This window comes from Tachyglossus aculeatus, chromosome 21 (assembly GCF_015852505.1).
Source record: "Tachyglossus aculeatus isolate mTacAcu1 chromosome 21, mTacAcu1.pri, whole genome shotgun sequence".
In the NCBI taxonomy this organism is placed as follows: domain Eukaryota; kingdom Metazoa; phylum Chordata; class Mammalia; order Monotremata; family Tachyglossidae; genus Tachyglossus; species Tachyglossus aculeatus.
In genome coordinates this window covers 69,330,795-69,351,303 of record NC_052086.1, presented here as the reverse complement: position 1 = coordinate 69,351,303, position 20,509 = coordinate 69,330,795, and the positions used below count along the sequence as shown (strand labels likewise).

At 45.0% G+C, this 20,509-nt stretch overlaps 1 protein-coding gene across 2 annotated transcripts; it reads right to left on the bottom strand.

Moving 5' to 3' along the window:
- Positions 1-774: 774 nt before the first annotated feature.
- RPS15A (ribosomal protein S15a) lies at positions 775-11,477 on the bottom strand. Of its 2 annotated transcripts, none has more exons than XM_038762899.1 (5): positions 11,395-11,477; positions 4,476-4,613; positions 3,591-3,670; positions 2,324-2,409; positions 775-908 (listed from the first exon to the last, which is right to left on the bottom strand). In XM_038762899.1, the coding sequence occupies exons 2-5, from the start codon at positions 4,606-4,608 to the stop codon at positions 815-817; spliced, it is 393 nt and encodes a 130-aa protein (XP_038618827.1). In that variant the 5' UTR covers positions 4,609-4,613; positions 11,395-11,477; the 3' UTR covers positions 775-814. The 2 variants fall into 2 exon arrangements, with proteins under 2 accessions (XP_038618827.1, XP_038618828.1); XM_038762900.1 differs by lacking the exon at positions 11,395-11,477 and adding an exon at positions 5,116-5,135.
- Between the last annotated feature and the right edge of the window lie 9,032 nt (positions 11,478-20,509).

Here is a 20,509-nt window from a genome sequence, read left to right as displayed (position 1 = left end):
CACTACCCCCTGCCCTCGACACCATTTTCTACCCCCAACACTTGGTCCATTAAGAATTTAAATTCCAGTTACCAGCTTGATCCTAACCGATTCATGAGGGGCGGCAGGTTAAGTATCACTTGGATGCCCTTACATGCCCCAATTTAAGGGGTTCAGAGGAGAAAGGTATCAAGGCTCACCTTTGGTATTTAGGACATTATGGTATTTGGTATGCCCCTACCCTGTGTCAAGCGCTGTTCTAAGCACTGGGATAAATACAAACCATTGGGGGTTCACAATCTAAGCAGGAGGAAGTATTTAATCCCCATTAAGAGCAGTTGTGGAGCTTCAGTTAGAATCCAGGTCCTCTGACTCCTAAGCCCAAGCTCTTTCCAATACGCCCTGCTACACGCTGGATGCCCGTTGTTCACCACTGGAAAAGTAGTTCATGGATCAGGCCAAGACAGAGCTGATCTGGCAACTACTTCAAAAAGTCCTCCAGAGAGAAAACTTCAAGGCACATACATGGAGAATTAACTGAGTGGGTGAATGGGCAAGTCTTTTTCTCTTCACTATGCCCAGAATGACAAATGGGGGAGAGAAATAAAGGTCCCGTAACCCAGTTTTCCAAAGTGCGGTCATTTTAAAAGAAACAATCCAGACACTGAACCCAAAGATTGGCTGTGATGTCCAGAAGAGTAAGTGTTAGAGTGGACCATATTTCTTAATTTTTAATATCATTTCCAATCCTGCCACAAATGCTCCTTAAAGTGATTTAAATTTTCAAGGCCAGAGTCCATTTGAGCGTTTTATTGGCACTGCATCTTTTACAGCCTTAGAAAAAGAACCCCAGGATTTTGCCTCCTGTGTGTTTTCGCCTTGCTTCCTCATGGTCCATGATGCCAGCTGAGGTTGTAAGCACAATAAACCTGTTGGGAGAAAAGGAGACAGTTAGAAATTTGTTTCCATGTACAGCGGTCTTGGAATTACCCACCATGTTCAGGTGGGTGGTTAATAAGAAGTGAAGTGACTTGCCCAACGTCACACAAAAGTTTAAGTGGCGGAGCTGGGATCAGAACCCAGGCCCATTGGCCCCCAGGCCCTTGCTTTTTCCACTGGTTACGGGGTCTCCCAGTTTAACCTGCTCCTCTCTACATGGCTGACAGGTTGTATGAAGTACTATGGCCAGATAATGGGGGAAGAAGAAAAAAACCAGATCGTTGCAGGATTTAAGATGAAAATATACCAGCAGCTTTTAACTCCAGATGTCCTCGGTTTCTGAATTTGAATAAAATAGACATCTGATAAAAGAAAATTTGCCTAAAGCTTCCATTGTCTAATAGATGCAGGTGAACCTTAATTCTGAATCCTCTGCTCAGAATAGAAGCTGACCATACTACTTTAAGAAACAAGTAAATTTTTGAATTCAAATGAGATGCTAATGGTTAAATCCAGCAGAATTTCACAGACTCAACTAGAAAATGCAGGGCTTCAGGTTAACCCTGTAGTCCGCTAAAATGTACTATGAATAGTCAAATTAAAATGCAATATACATTTCAAGTGATAAACTGTAGCAGTTTCCCTTAATATCGGTTTTTAAAGAGCCACAACCCAACACTAAACACAAGCGATGCTATGGCTAATCAGACCTATGCTCCGGCTAGCCCAACCTCTTGTCTCTACAGCGGATGGGGATGGAACGTCCTATTGAGAATGGCAATTGAGCCTGAAATGTGCCAAGGAATCTATTACACTGCTAACGGTTTGATCATCATTCATGCTCTTGTCCCACTGATAACTGCAAAGCACCCACCAGAATTACGTACAAAACTCATTCAAGATCAGTGACTGGGGCTTAGTGCCGGTGCCGTGCCATGCCACGGCATCGGAAAAGAAAGGTAGCTGTCGGAATAAAGGTCTTGCTGCCCAGATTCAACGCTCATTTTTTCAGCACACCTGCTGGGCTTCTCCACCTTGTAGAACCCCCTATGTGGTTCATCTTCCTGTCACCACCTTATAACTAATGGCATGGCCCCAACAGGCACTACTTTCTGGCTGTTTCATACCTCCTTTCCAACACCCATAATAAAGACTGAGGTACGGATCAGACCTGGAGGCAGGGGGTTAGGAGGGGTGATTGATAGAAATACTATAATAAACTTTCCCCTTCCAATACAGTCAATTTCTAGGAATTTATCCATTTATCTATGACGTTTAACCATTCTTCACAAATCTGACCAATTCAAGTTACAAACAGTAATAAACGCCTGCATTAACCGAAGCAGTTACCTGCCAGAACTTGGTTGACACCTGATCTGAACTTCAGCTTTTAATTTCTACTCACCCAAACTGGCGTGACGGCAGCAAATTGTTCTGCCATTTTTCCAGATCTTTCAGCTGAACATCAAATCTGGGACTGATCACTCCACACTGTAAAACAGCATTTCCAAATACTATTTAACAACTAACCGAAAGCGACCAACACCAAGTTAAGCCTGTCGAAACCCAGGCACCCAGTAGCAATATCCCACTGCCTGGTCGAGGGCACCCTCCTGTTGGTTTCCATGGATATAGGGTACAAGTGTGGAATTCTTTTGTAGTGGCAGCCTGAATTTCTCCTTGAGAAGGCGAGGAAAGGCGAAGCTGCCTCAATCCAGGCAACCTGATGCTGTTCACCCCAAGCACATTCAGCCACAGGATGCCAGAACTGGACCCAGAGAACCCACCGCAGGATTTATTCACAGGCTAAATTAGAAGCCACACCTGGGCAAATTTTTCTACAACCGAATCAAGCAAAAACAAGTCAAAGTAAACCAGTCCAAGCATTTAATACACTAGCTGTTCAATTCCCAACAGTATCACGTACATCCACCACCCCTTCAAATGCAAACTATCCCAAACTTACATTAAAATTTAACTTGGTCAGTTGCACTGATAAAAAAAAAAAAACTACTGAAGAGCATGTTCTAAGACGCGGCTCCCCAGTCTCCTACACTCCAAGAGTTAAGTCCTTAACCGCTTCAACGTGTTTCGCTCATGTCAATTTTATATCCCTCTTCAATCATATTAGCAATTGAGCCCTTACAGTATGGATTCAATACACAAATACAATACAAGTAGGAGGAATTGTCCCTGCCTTCAAGGAGCCTACAATCTAGGGGGCCAGATAAACACTTAACAGGAAACCATGTGTTTAAGGTACGTTCTTAGAAAAATCCAGCACAACTGACCTTTGCACAGGGCGTACAAGGCATATATTCTCATTTTACAGACAGGAAGAAATTAAAGGCACCTTGAAATGGGTGATATTGTGAGCCTAGGACAAAGCAGGAAATATATGAGCCTTGTGGTCAGCTTCCAAAAACTTAACTAAAATAGTTTTACAAAAACAGAGGTCAGTTGCTGGGAGAACAGCAGGTAGCACGGATGAAATAAAGCTAAGAAGAGATGTAACTGGGTAGAAGGTGACACAACCATGCCTTAAAATTGGAGGACGCATTTTACAGGTGGGCTGGAGAATAAAACTGGGAAAGGGCAAATCATTCCAAACAAGCTACCAGTAAATGAAGTTCACAAATCACTTTACAAGCTTTAAGCAAATTAATTCCTACCTTGTTCAATCTGCCTGTGAGGTTGACAACAATTTTCCCAGCTCTGTGATCGTCAATGATTTCAAACTCGCCAATGTAACCTAAACAGATTGAAAAGGACATTTCACTTCGGAAGAGCGGAATTCGGAAGAGAAGCAGCGTGACTCCATGGAAAGAGCCCGGGCTTTGGAGTCAGAGGTCATGGGTTCGAATCCCGGCTCTGCCACATGTCTGCTGTGTGACCTTGGGCAAGTCATTTAACTTCTCTGAGCCTTAGCTACCTCATCTGTAAAATGGGGATTAAGACTGTGAGCCCCCTGTGGGACAACTTGATCACCTTGTATCCCCCCCAGCGCTTAGAACAGTGCTTTGCATAGTAAGCGCTTAACAAATGCAATCATTATTATTATTATTCCACTCCATCTTCCCCATTCCTTCAAATAATGTCACGTCACCAGATCACCGCAGTTTAGAAGCTTTAGGACACCAAGATAACAGTGGTCCCAAGGCCCCGCCTCAATTACTGCACAAATTTGACTCATGTTATAACTGAGTGGCCTCAAGCTACACGTAACTTTTGGAGTCCAAAGTGGGGGGGGGAAAAAAGGCACAAAGGGATCATCATCATCAATCATATTTACTGAGCTTTTACTATGTGCAGAGCACTGTACTAAGCGCTTGGGAAGTACAAATTGACAACATAGAGAGACAGTCCCTACCCAACAGTGGGTTCACAGTCTAAAAGGGGGAGGACTGACAAAGTTAATCTCCCAGAAAATCTGGAGGCCTATAATGTGCAATTTCCCCAGCGCATCGCTTACTTCACTGAACCCCCAAAGCTACTTTCACTTGTGCCCATAAATTTCCTGACTCCGAGTACAACCAAAACAAGGCAGGACCACTCACCATGCTTCATCATCACAGTTAAGAACCTGACGATGACTTTGGAGCACGGCCTGATGAGAACCTGGCGTTTTCCTCGTTTCTCTGCGTTGTTGATGCTTTTAAGAGCATCCGCCAGGACGTTCATGCGCACCATGGTGGCTGTACAGAGAGATGGTGGGGGAGAAAAGTTCCAAACGTTACCAAGACTGCCAAGCTCCAGCCCACTCCAAAACGCAGCGAGCCCGAGCCACCTTTCAACGGTAAACTTCATTCATTCAACTGAGCGCTTACTGTGTGCAGGGCACTGTACTAAGCGCTTGGGAAGTACTAGTTGGCCAAATATAGAGACGGTCCCTACCCAACAGCGGGCTCACAGTCTAGAAGGGGGAGACAGACAACAAAACATATTAACAAAATAAAACAGAGTACTAAATATGTACAGACACTGCTTAAATCAAAACAGTCAGCACCTCTGGACAATCCAAAGAGTTTCCAGCTGTGTGAGCCCGTTGTTGGATAGAGATTATCACTACCTGTTGCCAAACTGCATTTTCCAAGTGCTTAGTACAGTGCTCTCCACAGTAGGTGCTCAATAAATACGACTGAATGAATGGATGAAGGGAGAAGGGGTGGACCACTGTTAGAAACAAGAATTTCTAACCTGTTCGCACCAGACGTGTACAAGTTACACCGAGGGTCTTCCAAGACGAGGGGAGGGAAGCAGTGTGTCTCAGTGGGAAGAGCCCGGGCTTGAGAGTCAGAGGTCATGGATTCTAATCCTGGCTGTGTGACTTTGGGCAAGTCACTTAACATCTCTGTGCCTCAGTTACCTCAGCTCCACGTAGGGCTCACAGTCATCACCATCATCATCATCAATCATATTTATTGAGCGCTTACAGTGTGCAGAGCACTGTACTAAGCGCTTGGGAAGTACAATTTGGCAACATATAGAGACGGTCCCTACCCGACAGTGGGCTCACAGTCTTAACCCCATTTTACAGATGAGGGACCTGAGACCCAGAGAAGTGAAGTGACTTGCCCAGAGTCACCCAGCTGACAAGTGGCGGAGTCATTCATTCACAGTCACTTGGAGGATTTCTATGGCCTTCATATTATTCAGCATGAATATACGGGGGGGAGGAATTCAAGTAGCAGCAGTAGTAATAATAGCATTCGTTAAGCACTTACGTGCCAAGCACAGTGTTAGTGCTAGGGGATGTTCAGGGTAATTAGACTGAACGAAGTCGCTGCCCCACACAGGGATAATAATAATAATAATAATGGCATTTCTTAAGTGCTTACTATGTGCAAAGCACTGTTCTAAGCGCTGGGGAGGTTACAAGGTGATCAGGTTGTCCCATGGGGGACTCAGTCTTAATCCCCATTTTACAAATGAGATAACTGAGGCCCAGAGAAAAAGTGACTTGCCCAAAGTCACACAGCTGACAAGTGGTGAAGCCGGGATTTGAACCCATGACCTCTGACTCATTCATTCATTCAATCGTATTTATTGAGCCCTTACTGTGTGCAGAGCACTGGACTAAGCACTTGGGAAGTACAAGTTGGCAACGTATAGAGACTGTCCCTACCCAACAGCAGGCTTACGGTCTAGAAGGGGGAGACGGGGAACAAAACAACATGTACTTCCCAAGCGCTTAGTACAGTGCTCTGCACACAGTAAGTGCTCAATAAATACGATTGAGTGAATGAATGAATCTTAACAAAATAAACCCAAGCCCAGGCTCTTTCCACTGAGCCATGCCGAGGGGAACCCACGACCCTTCTAGACTGTGAGCCCGCTGTTGGGGATGGACCGTCTCTATCTGTTGCCACCCAAGCGCTTAGTACAGTGCTCTGCACACAGTAAGTGCTCAATAAATACGATTGAGTGAATGAATGAATCTTAACAAAATAAAATAACCCAAGCCCAGGCTCTTTCCACTGAGCCACGCCGAGGGGAACCCACGACCTTTCTAGACTGTGAGCCCGCTGTTGGGTAGGGACCGTCTCTGTTGCCAACTTTTACTTCCCAAGCGCTTAGTACAGTGCTCCGCACATAGTTGGCGCTCAGTAAATAGTGCTTTGCACATAGTAAGAGCTTAACAAATGCCATCATTACTTCTAGACTGTGAGCCCGCTGTTGGGTAGGGACCGTCTCTCTATGTTACCAGCTTGTCCTTGCCAAGCGCTTAGTCCAGTGCTCTGCACACAGTAAGCGCTCAATAAATACGATTGAATGAATGAATGTTGTCTGTCTCCCCCTTCTAGACTGTGAGCCCACTGTTGGGTAGGGACCGTCTCTAGATGTTGCCAACTTGGACTTCCCAAGCGCTTCGCTTCCCAAGCGAGAAGCAGCATGGCTCAGTGGAAAGAGGTCATGGGTTCAAATCCCGGCTCCGCCAACTGTCAGCTGTGTGACTTTGGGCAAGTCACTTCACTGGGCCTCAGTTACCTCATCTGTAAAGTGGGGATTAAAACTGTGAGCCCCCCGTGGGACAAACTCATCACCCTGTAACCTCCCCAGCACTTAGAACAGTGCTTTGCACACAGTAAGCGCTTAACAAATGCCATCATTATTGTAATTAGTAGTACAGTGCTCTGCACTCATTCATTCAATCGTATTTATTGAGCACTTACTGTGTGTGCAGAGCACTGTACTAAATGCTAAGGAAGGACACGTTGGCAACCCATAGAGATAGTCCCTACCCAACAGCGGGCTCACAGTCTATAAGGGGGAGACAGAGAACAAAACAAGACATATTAACCAAATAAAATACACAGAATATGTACAAATAAAATAAGTACAGCACTGAATACGTACATATATACAGGTGGTGTGGGGAGGGGAAGGAGGTAAGGCGGGGGGATGGGGGGGAGGAGGGGGAGAGGAAGGAGGGGGCTCAGTCTGGGAAGGCCTTCTGGAGGAGGTGAGCTCTCAGTAGGGCTTTGAAGGGCTCGGTAAGTGCTCAATAAATACGATTGAATGAATGAATAGTAAGCCCTTAACGGATGCCATCATTATTTTTTCCTCCTGTTCCCCAGTGTGGCTCAGTGGAAAGAACCCAGGCTTTGGAGTCAGAGGTCATGGGTTCAAATCCTGGCTCCGCCAATTGTTAGCTGTGTGACTTTGGGCAAGTCACTTCACTTCTCTAGGCCTCAGTTACCTTATTTTATTTGTACATATTTACTCTATTTTATTTTGTTAATATGTTTTGTTTTGTTGTCTGTCACCCCCTTCTAGACTGTGAGCCCGCTGTTGGGTAGGGACCGTCTCTATATGTTGCCAACTTGTCCTTCCCAAGGGCTTAGTACAGTGCTCTGCACACAGTAAGCACTCAATTAATACAACTGAATAAATGAACCGTCTATGTTGCCAACTTGTCCTTCCCAAGTGCTTAGTACAGTGCTCTGCACACAGTAAGCGCTCGCTGAATGAATGGATCAATGAACCGTCTCTATGTTGCCAACTTGTCCTTCCCAAGCGCTTAGTCCAGTGCTCTGCACACAGTAAGGGCTCAATAAATACGACTGAATGAATGAACCGTCTCTCTGTTGCCAACTTGTCCTTCCCAAGTGCTTAGTACAGTACTCCGCACACAGTAAGCGCTCAATACGATTGAATGAATGAACCGTCTCTCTATGTTGCCAACTTGTCCTTCCCAAGCGCTTAGTACAGTGCTCTGCACACAGTAAGCGCTCAATAAATACGACTGACTGAATGAATCGTCTATGTTGCCAACTTGTCCTTCCCAAGCGCTTAATAAAGTGTTCTGCACACAGTAAGCGCTCAATACGACTGAATGAATGAATGAACCGTCTATGTTGCCAACTTGTCCTTCCCAAGCGCTTAGTCCAGTGCTCCGCACACAGTAAGCGCTCAATAAATACGACTGAATGCATGAATGAACCGTCTCTCTGTTGCCAACTTGTCCTTCCCAAGCGCTTAGTCCAGTGCTCTGCACACAGTAAGCGCTCAATACGACTGAATGCATGAATGAACCGTTTCTGTTGCCAACTTGTCCTTCCCAAGCGCTTAGTCCAGTGCTCCGCACACAGTAAGCGCTCAATAAATACGACTGAATGAATGAATGACTTGGACTTCCCAAGCACTTAGTCCACTGCTCCGCACACAGTAAGCGCTCAACAAATACGACTGAATGAATGAATGAACCGTCTCTGTTGCCAACTTGTCCTTCCCAAGCGCTTAGCCCAGTGCTCTGCACACATCAGGCGCTCAATAAATGCGATTGAATGAATGACTTGGACTTCCCAAGCGCTTAGTCCAGTGCTCCGCACACAGTAAGCGCTCAATCAATACGACTGAATGAATGAATGACTCGGACTTCCCAAGCGCTTAGTCCAGTGCTCTGCACACAGTACGCGCTCAATAAAGACGACTGAATGAATGAATGAACCGTCTCTCTGTTGCCAACTTGTCCTTCCCAAGCGCTTAGTCCAGTGCTCCGCACACAGTAAGCGCTCAATAAATACGACTGAATGAATGAATGATCCGTCTCTATCTGTTGCCAACTTGGTCCTTCCCAAGCGCTTACTCCAGTGCTCCGCACACAGTAGGCGCTCAATAAATACGACTGAATGCATGAATGAACCGTCACTCTGTTGCCAACTTGTCCTTCCCAAGCGCTTAGTCCAGTGCTCTGCACACAGTAAGCGCTCAATACGCCTGAATGAATGAATGACTTGGACTTCCCAAGCGCTTAGTCCAGTGTTCCGCACAGTAAGCGCTCAATCAATACGACTGAATGAATGAATGAACCGTCTATGTTGCCAACTTGTCCTTCCCAAGCGCCTAGTCCAGTGCTCTGCACACAGTAAGTGCTCAATCAATACGACTGACTGAATGAATGACTTGGACATCCCAAGCGCTTAGTCCAGTGCTCCGCACACAGTAAGCGCTCAATCAATACGACTGAATGAATGAATGAACCGTCTCTCTGTTGCCAACTTGTCCTTCCCAAGCGCTTAGTCCAGTGCTCTGCACACAGTAATCGCTCAATACGACTGAACGAATGAATGAACCTTCTCTCTGTTGCCAACTTGTCCTTCCCAAGCGCTTAGCCCAGTGCTCCGCACACAGTAAGCGCTCAATCAATACGACTGAATGAATGAATGACTTGGACTTCCCAAGCGTTTAGTCCAGTGCTCCGCACACAGTAAGCGCTCAATAAAGACGACTGAATGAGTGAATGAACCGTCTCTCTACGTTGCCAACTTGGTCCTTCCCAAGCGCTTAGTCCAGTGCTCTGCACACAGTAAGCGCTCAATAAATACGACTGAATGAATGAATGAACCGTCTCTCTTTTGCCAACTTGTCCTTCCCAAGCGCTTAGTCCAGTGCTCTGCACATAGTAGGCGCTCAATAAATGCGAATGAGTGAATGAATGACTCGGACTTCCCAAGGACTTAGTCCAGTGCTCCGCACACAGTACGCGCTCAATAAATACGACTGAATGAATGAATGAACCGTCTCTCTGTTGCCAACTTGTCCTTCCCAAGCGCTTACTCCAGTGCTCCGCACATAGTAGGCGCTCAATAAATGCGATTGAATGAATGACTTGTCCTTCCCAAGCGCTTAGTCCAGTGCTCCGCACAGTAAGCGCTCAATCAATACGACTGAATGAATGAATGAACCGTCTCTCTGTTGCCAACTTGGTCCTTCCCAAGCGCTTAGTCCAGTGCTCCGCACATAGTAGGCGCTCAATAAATACGACTGAATGAATGAATGACTTGGACTTCCCAAGCACTTAGTCCACTGCTCCGCACACAGCAGGCGCTCAGTAAATACGACTGAATGAATGAATGAACCGTCTCTGTTGCCAACTTGTCCTTCCCAAGCGCTTAGTCCAGTGCTCTGCACACATCAGGCGCTCAATAAATGCGATTGAATGAATGACTTGGACTTCCCAAGCGCTTAGTCCAGTGCTCCGCACACAGTAAGCGCTCAATCAATACGACTGAATGAATGAATGACTCGGACTTCCCAAGCGCTTAGTCCAGTGCTCTGCACACAGTACGCGCTCAATAAAGACGACTGAATGAATGAATGAACCGTCTCTCTGTTGCCAACTTGTCCTTCCCAAGCGCTTAGTCCAGTGCTCTGCACACAGTACGCGCTCAATAAAGACGACTGAATGAGTGAATGAACCGTCTCTCTACGTTGCCAACTTGGTCCTTCCCAAGCGCTTAGTCCAGTGCTCTGCACACAGTAAGCGCTCAATCAATACGACTGAATGAATGAATGAACCGTCTCTCTTTTGCCAACTTGTCCTTCCCAAGCGCTTAGTCCAGTGCTCTGCACATAGTAGGCGCTCAATAAATGCGAATGAATGAATGACTTGGACTTCCCAAGCGCTTAGTCCAGTGCTCCGCACACAGTAAGCGCTCAATAAATACGACTGAATGAACCGTCTCTGTTGCCAACTTGTCCTTCCCAAGCGCTTAGTCCAGTGCTCCGCACACAGTAAGCGCTCAATCAATACGACTGAATGAATGAATGACTTGGATTTCCCAAGCGCTTAGTCCAGTGCTCTGCACACAGTAGGCGCTCAATCAATACGTCTGAATGAATGAATGAAAATGGTGATGAAGGCTGTGAGCCCCCCGCGGGGTCACCTCACCCCCTTGTTCCCCTCCGCAGCGCTCAGTACAGTGCTCCGCACATAGTGAGCGCCCCTGAAACGCTGTCACGCGCGTTCCAACTGCCGTTGCTATGGGGCGGCCGGCGCCCTGAGGAGGACGGGTTGACTGATTGATGGACGGGTGATCCCCGCGGAGCGGCGGGGCGGAGGTCGCCCATAGCGGTCCGTGCGGACGTGTCGGGCCCCGGGGCTCCGTCCGGGCCCCAAACCGAGCCTCGGGGGCCCGGGATGGCGCCGATGGCCGGCGGATGGAGAGGGAGCGCCCTCAGGCCCGTACTCACCGGGATCGCAAGATGGCGGAAAGAGGGCCGCCTTCTCCCCGCCGCGGGGGGATATGGGAAAAACGGGAGCACTCTCGCGAGACTTCGAAGGAAGGGGACGAGACCCGCCAACGGCAGAAGGGGGTCGGTCACGTGATTGGTAGGGGGCGTGGCCCCGAGAGACCGGGTCACGTGCTCTATTGGAGCGGCGGTTGCCCCGAGCGACCGGGCCACGTGCTTCGAAGGGGGCGCGGCCCGAGCGGCCCGGTCACGTGCTCCGTTGGGGGCGGCGGTTGCCCCGAGCGACCCGGTCACGTGCCTCTGAGGGCCTCGAAGGGTGTCATTCATTCATTCATTCATTCATTCATTCATTCATTCATTCAATCGTATTTATTGAGCGCTTCCTGTGTGCAGAGCACTGGACTAGTCAATCAATCAATCGTATTTATTGAGCGCTTCCTGTGTGCAGAGCACTGTACTAATCAATCAATTGTATTTATTGAGCAATTACTGTGTGCAGAGCACTGGACTAATCAATCAATCGTATTTATTGAGCGCTTACTGTGTGCAGAGCACTAGACTAATCAATCAATCGTATTTATTGAGCACTTACTGTGTGCAGAGCACTGTACTAATCAAGCAATCAATCGTATTTATTGAGCGCTTCCTGTGTGCAGAGCACTGGACTAATCAATCAATAAATCGTATTTATTGAGCTCTTCCTGTGTGCAGAGCACTGGACTAATCAATCAATCATATTTATTGAGCGCTTCCTGTGTGCAGAGCACTGGACTAATCAATCAATCGATCAATCGTATTTATTGAGCGCTTCCTGTGTGCAGAGCACTGGACCAATCAATCGTATTTATTGAGCTCTTCCTGTGTGCAGAGCACTGGACTAATCAATCAATCATATTTATTGAGCTCTTCCTGTGTGCAGAGCACTGGACTAATCAATCAATCAATCATATTTATTGAGCTCTTCCTGTGTTCAGAGCACTGGACTAATCAATCAATCAATCAATCATATTTATTGAGCGCTTCCTGTGTGCAGAGCACTGTACTAAGCGCTTGAGAAGTCCAAGTTGGCAACATATAGAGACAGTCCCTACCCAACAGTGGGCTCACAGTCTAAAAGGGGAAGACGGATAACAAAACCAAACATATTAACAAAATAAAATAAATCGAATAGATATGTACAAGTAAAATAGAGTAATAAATACGTGCAAACATATATACATACATATATATACATATACATACATCCATAATTTATATATATTAATGTCTGTCTCTCCAACTCTAGACTGCAAGCTCCTCCTGGCCAGGGAATGTGCCTACCAACTCTATTGTATTGTACTCTCCCAATCAATCAATCAATCGTATTTATTGAGCGCTTACTGTGTGCAGAGCACTGGACTAATCAATCAATCAATCATATTAATTGAGCACTTACTGTGTGCAGAGCACTGTACTAAGCGCTTGAGAAGTCCAAGTTGGCAACATATAGAGACAGTCCCTACCCAACAGCGGGCTCCCAGTCTAAAAGGGGAAGACGGATAACAAAACCAAACATATTAACAAAATAAAATAAATCGAATAGATATGTACAAGTAAAATAGAGTAATAAATACGTGCAAACATATATACATACATATATATACATATACATACATCCATAATTTATATATATTAATGTCTGTCTCTCCAACTCTAGACTGCAAGCTCCTCCTGGCCAGGGAATGTGCCTACCAACTCTATTGTATTGTACTCTCCCAATCAATCAATCAATCGTATTTATTGAGCGCTTACTGTGTGCAGAGCACTGGACTAATCAATCAATCAATCATATTAATTGAGCACTTACTGTGTGCAGAACACTGGACTAAGTGCTTGGGAAGTGCAAGTCGGCAACATATAGAGACAGTCCCTACTCAACAGTGGGCTCAGTCTAAAAGGGGGAGACAGAGAACAAAACCAAACATACTAACAAAATAAAATAAATCGAATAGATATGTACAAGTAAAATAGAGTAATAAATACGTACAAACATATATACATGCACATATATACATATACACAGATCCATAATTTATATATATTAATGTCTGTCTCCAACTCTAGACTGCAAGCTCGTTGTGGCCAGGGAGTGTGCCTACCAACTCTATTGTATTGTACTCTCCCAATCAATCAATCGTATTTATTGAGCGCTTATTGTGTGCAGAGCACTGGACTAAGCGCTTGGGAAGTCCAAGTCGGCAACATAGAGAGACTGTCCCTACCCAACAGTGGGCTCACAGTCTAAAAGGGGGAGACAGAGAACAAAACCAAACACGCTAACAAAATAAAATAAATAGAATAGATATGAACTAGTAAAACAGAGTAATAAATACCAGTCCCTACCCAACAGTGGGCTCACAGTCTAAAAGGGGGAGACAGAGAACAAAACCAAACATGCTAACAAAATAAAATAAATAGAATAGATATGAACTAGTAAAACAGAGTAATAAATACCAGTCCCTACCCAACAGTGGGCTCACAGTCTAAAAGGGGGAGACAGAGAACAAAACCAAACACGCTAACAAAATAAAATAAATAGAATAGATATGAACTAGTAAAACAGAGTAATAAATACCAGTCCCTACTCAACAGTGGGCTCACAGTCTAAAAGGGGGAGACAGAGAACAAAACCAAACATACTAACAAAATAAAATAAATAGAATAGATATGAACTAGTAAAACAGAGTAATAAATACCAGTCCCTACTCAACAGTGGGCTCACAGTCTAAAAGGGGGAGACAGAGAACAAAACCAAACACGCTAACAAAATAAAATAAATAGAATAGATATGAACTAGTAAAACAGAGTAATAAATACCAGTCCCTACTCAACAGTGGGCTCACAGTCTAAAAGGGGGAGACAGAGAACAAAACCAAACACGCTAACAAAATAAAATAAATAGAATAGATATGAACTAGTAAAACAGAGTAATAAATACCAGTCCCTACTCAACAGTGGGCTCACAGTCTAAAAGGGGGAGACAGAGAACAAAACCAAACACGCTAACAAAATAAAATAAATAGAATAGATATGAACAAGTAAAATAGAGTAATAAATATGTACAAACATATATACTCCCTGTGCCCCGATCTCGCCGCCGACCCCTTTCCCACGTCCGCCTCCTGAAACTCCCGCAAAGCACTAGACTGGATTCACTCTTGTTCTGAGCCCAGTAATGGTTGTGTTTATTTTTTTATGGCACGCTTCTACAACTCCCTTTTGCTTAACAAAAACCATTATTATTATTATTATTATTATTATTATTATTATATTAACGTCTGTCTCCCCCCTCTAGACTGTATGCTCATTATGGGCAGAGAATATGTTTGTTTCTCGACTGTGAGCCCACTGTTGGGTAGGGACCGCCTCTATATGTTGCCAACTTGTACTTCCCAAGCGCTTAGTACAGTGCTCTGCACACAGTAAGCGCTCAATAAATACAATTGAATGAATGAATGAACTCCCCAAAGCGCTGGTTATCCGGAAGCCTTCCACCCTGATTCCCGGTTTCTGGATCCCAGACCCTTCTGGCGCTCTGCATCGTGTTCCGCCGTAAATCAGGGGAAATTCCATTAGCCTTGATAAATTATTAATTGCTGCGGCAATCGAGATTTCATTTATGAATCCGGTAAACGGGCTGGGCCGATCCGGCCTTGATGCTTGTTGCTTTTCTTTTTGAGAATTCTTGATTTTAGGAATGGTCCATTGAATCAGGAAGATGCTCCTTGAGTTTAGCACCGGGGAAAATGCAGAAAGTGTGGTCAATCAATCAATCAATCGTATTTATTGAGCCCTTACTGTGTGCAGAGCACTGTACTAAGCGCTTGGGATGTCCAAGTTGGCAACATATAGAGACAGTCCCTACCCAACAGTGGGCTCACAGTCTAGAAGGGGGAGAATGTCTGTGCAACCGCTTCTGTCAGATCCATGTTAATAATAATGATGATGATGGTATTTAAGTGCTTACTATGTGCCAGGCACTGTTCTAAGTGCTGGGGTAATAATAATAATAATAATGATGGTATTTGTTAAGCGCTTACTATGTGCCAAGCACTGTTCTAAGTGCTGGGGTAATAATAATAATAATAATGATGGTATTTGTTAAGCGCTTACTATGTGCCAAGCACTGTTCTAAGCGCTGGGGTAATAATAATAATAATGATGGTATTTGTTAAGCGCTTACTATGTGCCAAGCACTGTTCTAAGCGCTGAGGTAATAATAATAATAATAATGATGGTATTTGTTAAGCGCTTACTATGTGCCAAGCACTGTTCTAAGCGCTGGGGTAATAATAATAATAATAATAATGGTATTTGTTAAGCGCTTACTATGTGCCAAGCACTGTTCTAAGCGCTGAGGTAATAATAATAATAATGATGGTATTTGTTAAGCGTTTACTATTTGCCAAGCACTGTTCTAAGTGCTGGGGTAGATACAAGGTGATCAGGTTGTCCCACAGGGGGATCACAGTCTTCATCCTCATTTTACAGATGAGGGAACTGAGGCCCAGAGAATAATAATAATAATAATGATGATGATGGCATTTATTAAGTGCTTACTATGTGCAAAGCACTGTTCTAAGCGCTGGGGAGGTTACAAGGTGATCAGGTTGTCCCACGGGGGGCTCACTGTCTTCATCCCCATTTTACAGATGAGGGAACTGAGGCCCAGAGAATAATAATAATAATAATGATGATGGCATTTATTAAGTGCTTACTATGTGCAAAGCACTGTTCTAAGCGCTGGGGAGGTTACAAGGTGATCAGGTTGTCCCACGGGGGGCTCACAGTCTTCATCCTCATTTTACAGATGAGGGAACTGAGGCCCAGAGAATAATAATAATGATGATGGCATTTATTAAGTGCTTACTATGTGCAAAGCACTGTTCTAAGCGCTGGGGAGGTTACAAGGTGATCAGGTTGTCCCACGGGGGGCTCACAGTCTTAATCCCCATTATACAGATGAGGGAACTGAGGCCCAGAGAATAATAATAATAATAATAATAATAATAATGGCATTTATTAAGTGCTTACTATGTGCAAAGCACTGTTCTAAGCGCTGGGGAGGTTACAAGGTGATCAGGTTGTCCCACGGGGGGCTCACAGTCTTAATCCCCATTTTACAGATGAGGGAACTGAGGCCCAGAGAATAATAATAATAATAATGATGATGGCATTTATTAAGTGCTTACTATGTGCAAAGCACTGTTCTAAGCGCTGGGGAGGTTACAAGGTGATCAGGTTGTCCCACGGGGGGCTCACAGTCTTCATCCCCATTTTACAGATGAGGGAACTGAGGCCCAGAGAATAATAATAATAATAATGATGGCATTTACTAAGCGCTTACTATGTGCAAAGCACTGTTCTAAGCACTGGGGAGGTTACAAGGTGATCAGGTTGTCCCACGGGGGGCTCACAGTCTTCATCCCCATTTTACAGATGAGGGAACTGAGGCCCAGAGAAGTGAAGTGACTTGCCCAGAGTCACACAGCTGACAATTGGCGGAGGTGGGATTTGAACCCATGACCTCGGGCGCTTTCCACTGAGCCACGCTGCTTCCCTGAAGATGTTCCATCTTCTTCAATCATATTTATTGAGCACTTACTGTGGGCAAAGCACTGTTCACTTGGGAGAATACAATACAACAACAATCAATCAATCGTATTTATTGAGCGCTTACTGTGTGCAGAGCATTCCCGCCCACAACGAGCTCTCAGTCTACAGGGGGAGACAGACATTAATACGGACAGATAAATAAGTAGGTAGATGAATAAATAAAACACAGATATAAACAGATGGCGGAAAGAGTGGAGGAACACAGGGCAAAGCTTTGAGCTTTCTTTAATTTTCCAATTGCTCATTTCATAACAGAAGCTCCGGGCACTGGCATTGGCATTTGCAGATCCACTATGGACTGGAGGTGAGTTAGGATCACTGCTGATTTGCTCGGCACACAGTAAGCGCTCAATAAATACGATTGATTGATGGATTGATTGATTTTGATTTGGCAAATCTGGGTTCTGGCAAGATGTATTGATGAGTCGGCACCCAGGGCTCGGTTGGCAGGCTAAATGGCAGTGCCCCAGCCCGAAGCTGGCAAACGCCAAACTCTTGGGCCACTCTTCATTATCCCTGACTTCCCATTAGCCAGGAAATGAACCACGCGACCCGAAAAATGCAAATCTAGATCAGAATCAATCAATTAATCATATTTATTGAGCGCTTACTGTGTGCAGAGCACTGTACTGAGCGCTTGGGAAGTACAAGTTGGCAACATATAGAGGCAGTCACTACCCAACAGTGGGTTCACAGTCTAAAAGAATCAACATGAATAAGGAAACTGTTGAACGGAAGATATAGCAAAAATAGTGAGTGCTGTTTAATCTCTCAATTTTTCACCTATTTACCCCACAGCACTTATGTACACATCCATAATTTATTTATTTAGATAAACATCTGTCTCCCCCGGTAGACTAAAAGCTCCTTGTGGGCAGGGAACACATCTCCCGACTCCCCTGTTCTGTACTCTCCCAAGCAGTTAATACAATTCTCTGCACACGGGAAGTGCCCATTAGTACAGTGCCTGGTACATAGTAAGCACTTAACAAATGCTATTTTTATTTATTATTATTAATAAATGCCCTTGAGTGATCAGTAGAGTTAGTGGAAACGATCCCCACACTTAAGGAGTTTAGCGGGAGGGACAGACACAAAAATTAATTATGGGTATGGGAAGGAACCATTACATGTAGGAGAATAATAATAATAATAATAATGGCATTTATTAAGCACTTACTATGTGCAAAGCACTGTTCTAAGCACTGGGGAGGTTACAAGGTGATCAGGTTGTCTCATAGTCTTAATCCCCATTTTACAGATGAGGTCACTGAGGCACAGAAAAGTGAAGTGACTTGCCCAAAGTCACACAGCTGACAGTTGGCGGAGCTGGGATTTGAACCCATGACCTCTGACTCCAAAGCCCGGGCTCTTTCCACTGAGCCACGCTGTTTCTCAAGACAAGAATAATCAAGACAGATGGTTGCCCATTCTTTCTTATCTTTAGGACTGACAGCTCTCCTCATCTATTCTTATTCCTAGTGCTGTGCCTATTCCAGTATGCTACTACTTTGGCAGACAGGACATTTTTTTTTTTCCTTCTGCACAATCATAATCTCGTCTGCTTTAGTTTAAACCTAGTTCCCCTTGGTTGATCCCCCTGTGGACATGGACAACATCAACTTCCTCAAACTGTTTCACGTCTTTAAGAGCTACTGTCACCCCTGATCCTTCTCCTTAATGGGCCAAATCATTCCAATTTCTCCCTTGCAGGATCCACGAGGACCTCTTCTCCGGACCTTGTTCCAATTTTCCAAAATCCTAAATTCTGACAGTGCCTAACTAGGAATTGTCAGCTGTCTCACACTAAAATTTCTTCTCTCTCAGTACAATTCACGCTTTTACTAACTGCATTTTGCTCATAGCTACTATCTCTGACCTTTGAATCATGGCGTGAATGCTGCAATGTCCCTTTTCTATCTCACCTCCCCTCTTATCCTAACTCTCATCCCCACCCGACCCCCAATCCCGTTAACTCACTGGTGGGATTGAGTTTACAAAATCCAGAGATAAATAAAATCCTTACTGATAAGGGAACCTTGAACTCTAGAGAAGTGAGAGGATGCAGAAGGAAACAGAAAGGTTACTTAGAAAGTTTGCACTGAATCTAAATGCAGAGGCCCAAGAGAGATAAATAGGGAGAACTGGAGGTCTACCATCCAGCTGTAGTCGTGGTGGAATTGGAATAACTAAGAAGTGGGGAGACAGCACTCACGACTGGAGTGTGAACTAGAAGGATATTGGCGGTTCAGGATAGAGAGGGCAGTGGGGTTGCCTTGTCGGTCAAGGAGTTATAAATACTCGGAGAGCTAGGAAACACAAAGAGGTATCCAAGTAAACAATGACCAGGTTAATATTATCTAGCGGTCCTTTGTATTTTAAGACAGGGCAGTTTATGTAGGGGCATGAGTGTGGCTGGAAAAGCCAATGTGGTATGGAAAGTCCCAAAAACAATAGGTAACACACTCGATTGTCCTACCTGCTGGCGAGTTTGCTCCGTTGTGACGTCTAGTGCTGTTTCCATTTTTGTCTCTTGAAGCCTGTTGGATTGTACTCCATCGATCTGGTCTGACCGTCACGTAGTCACCTAGCTTTCAGCAAGAAGCCACGCTGTATTGGGTTCTTAAAGAGTTTCCTCTGACGCCCTTGCTTTCGGCGTTCCCCACTTCGGCTCACCAGACTAGCCGTTGGGCAGCCTGCTGGTAACCCTTCTCCTCAAAATGTCCTGCCTAGTGAAGTTGTGTAGAGGTGAGCATAGCTTCAGTGCTAGGAGTCTTGACCTCATTTCGGGATTTCATTGTTTGCTGGTTGGTTTTAAGCACAGTCTTTAAGGGGCACAGAGAGATCCAGGTCTGGCCCCATTAGGCACACAAAATGGGTTATGTTTAATGTTTGAAGTCCCTGGCTGTGCTTTGCCTCGTCGGTTGTTCCTTACTACAGTGCAGACCACTGTACTAAGCACTTGGGAAAATACAGAGTTGGCAGATGTGATCCATTGCCACAAGGAGTTTACAGTCTAAAGGGGAGACAGACATTAAAATAGATTGGGGAGAAAGTGTATAGGAATATTTGCCTAAGTACTGTGTGGCTGGGGTGAGTATCAAAGTGCTTAAGATCATCACTGGTCTAAATACTGTGTGCAGAGCATGGAATTAAGCACTTGGGAGAGTACAGTACAGCAGAGTTTCGAGACACATTCTCTCCCGCGGTGAGATTAAACACTGCAATAGGAATTGGGCAGTGAGAAAGAACTGCTTTTTTGGCCATCCCAGGTGCAAGTTCTGGCTTTTTCTGCATGTGTCGTCCAGAAGAGTTACCAGTGTGCTTTTCATGTCTTTTTTCAGGGGAAAACCCCCTCGCACCCTCAGCCAGGGAAAGCTGGCTGGCTGAGTCAGCGGTCGAACTGATTTAAATTACCAAACCTCACGGCTTACCTTTTAAAAACGCTGCGGCATTCAAG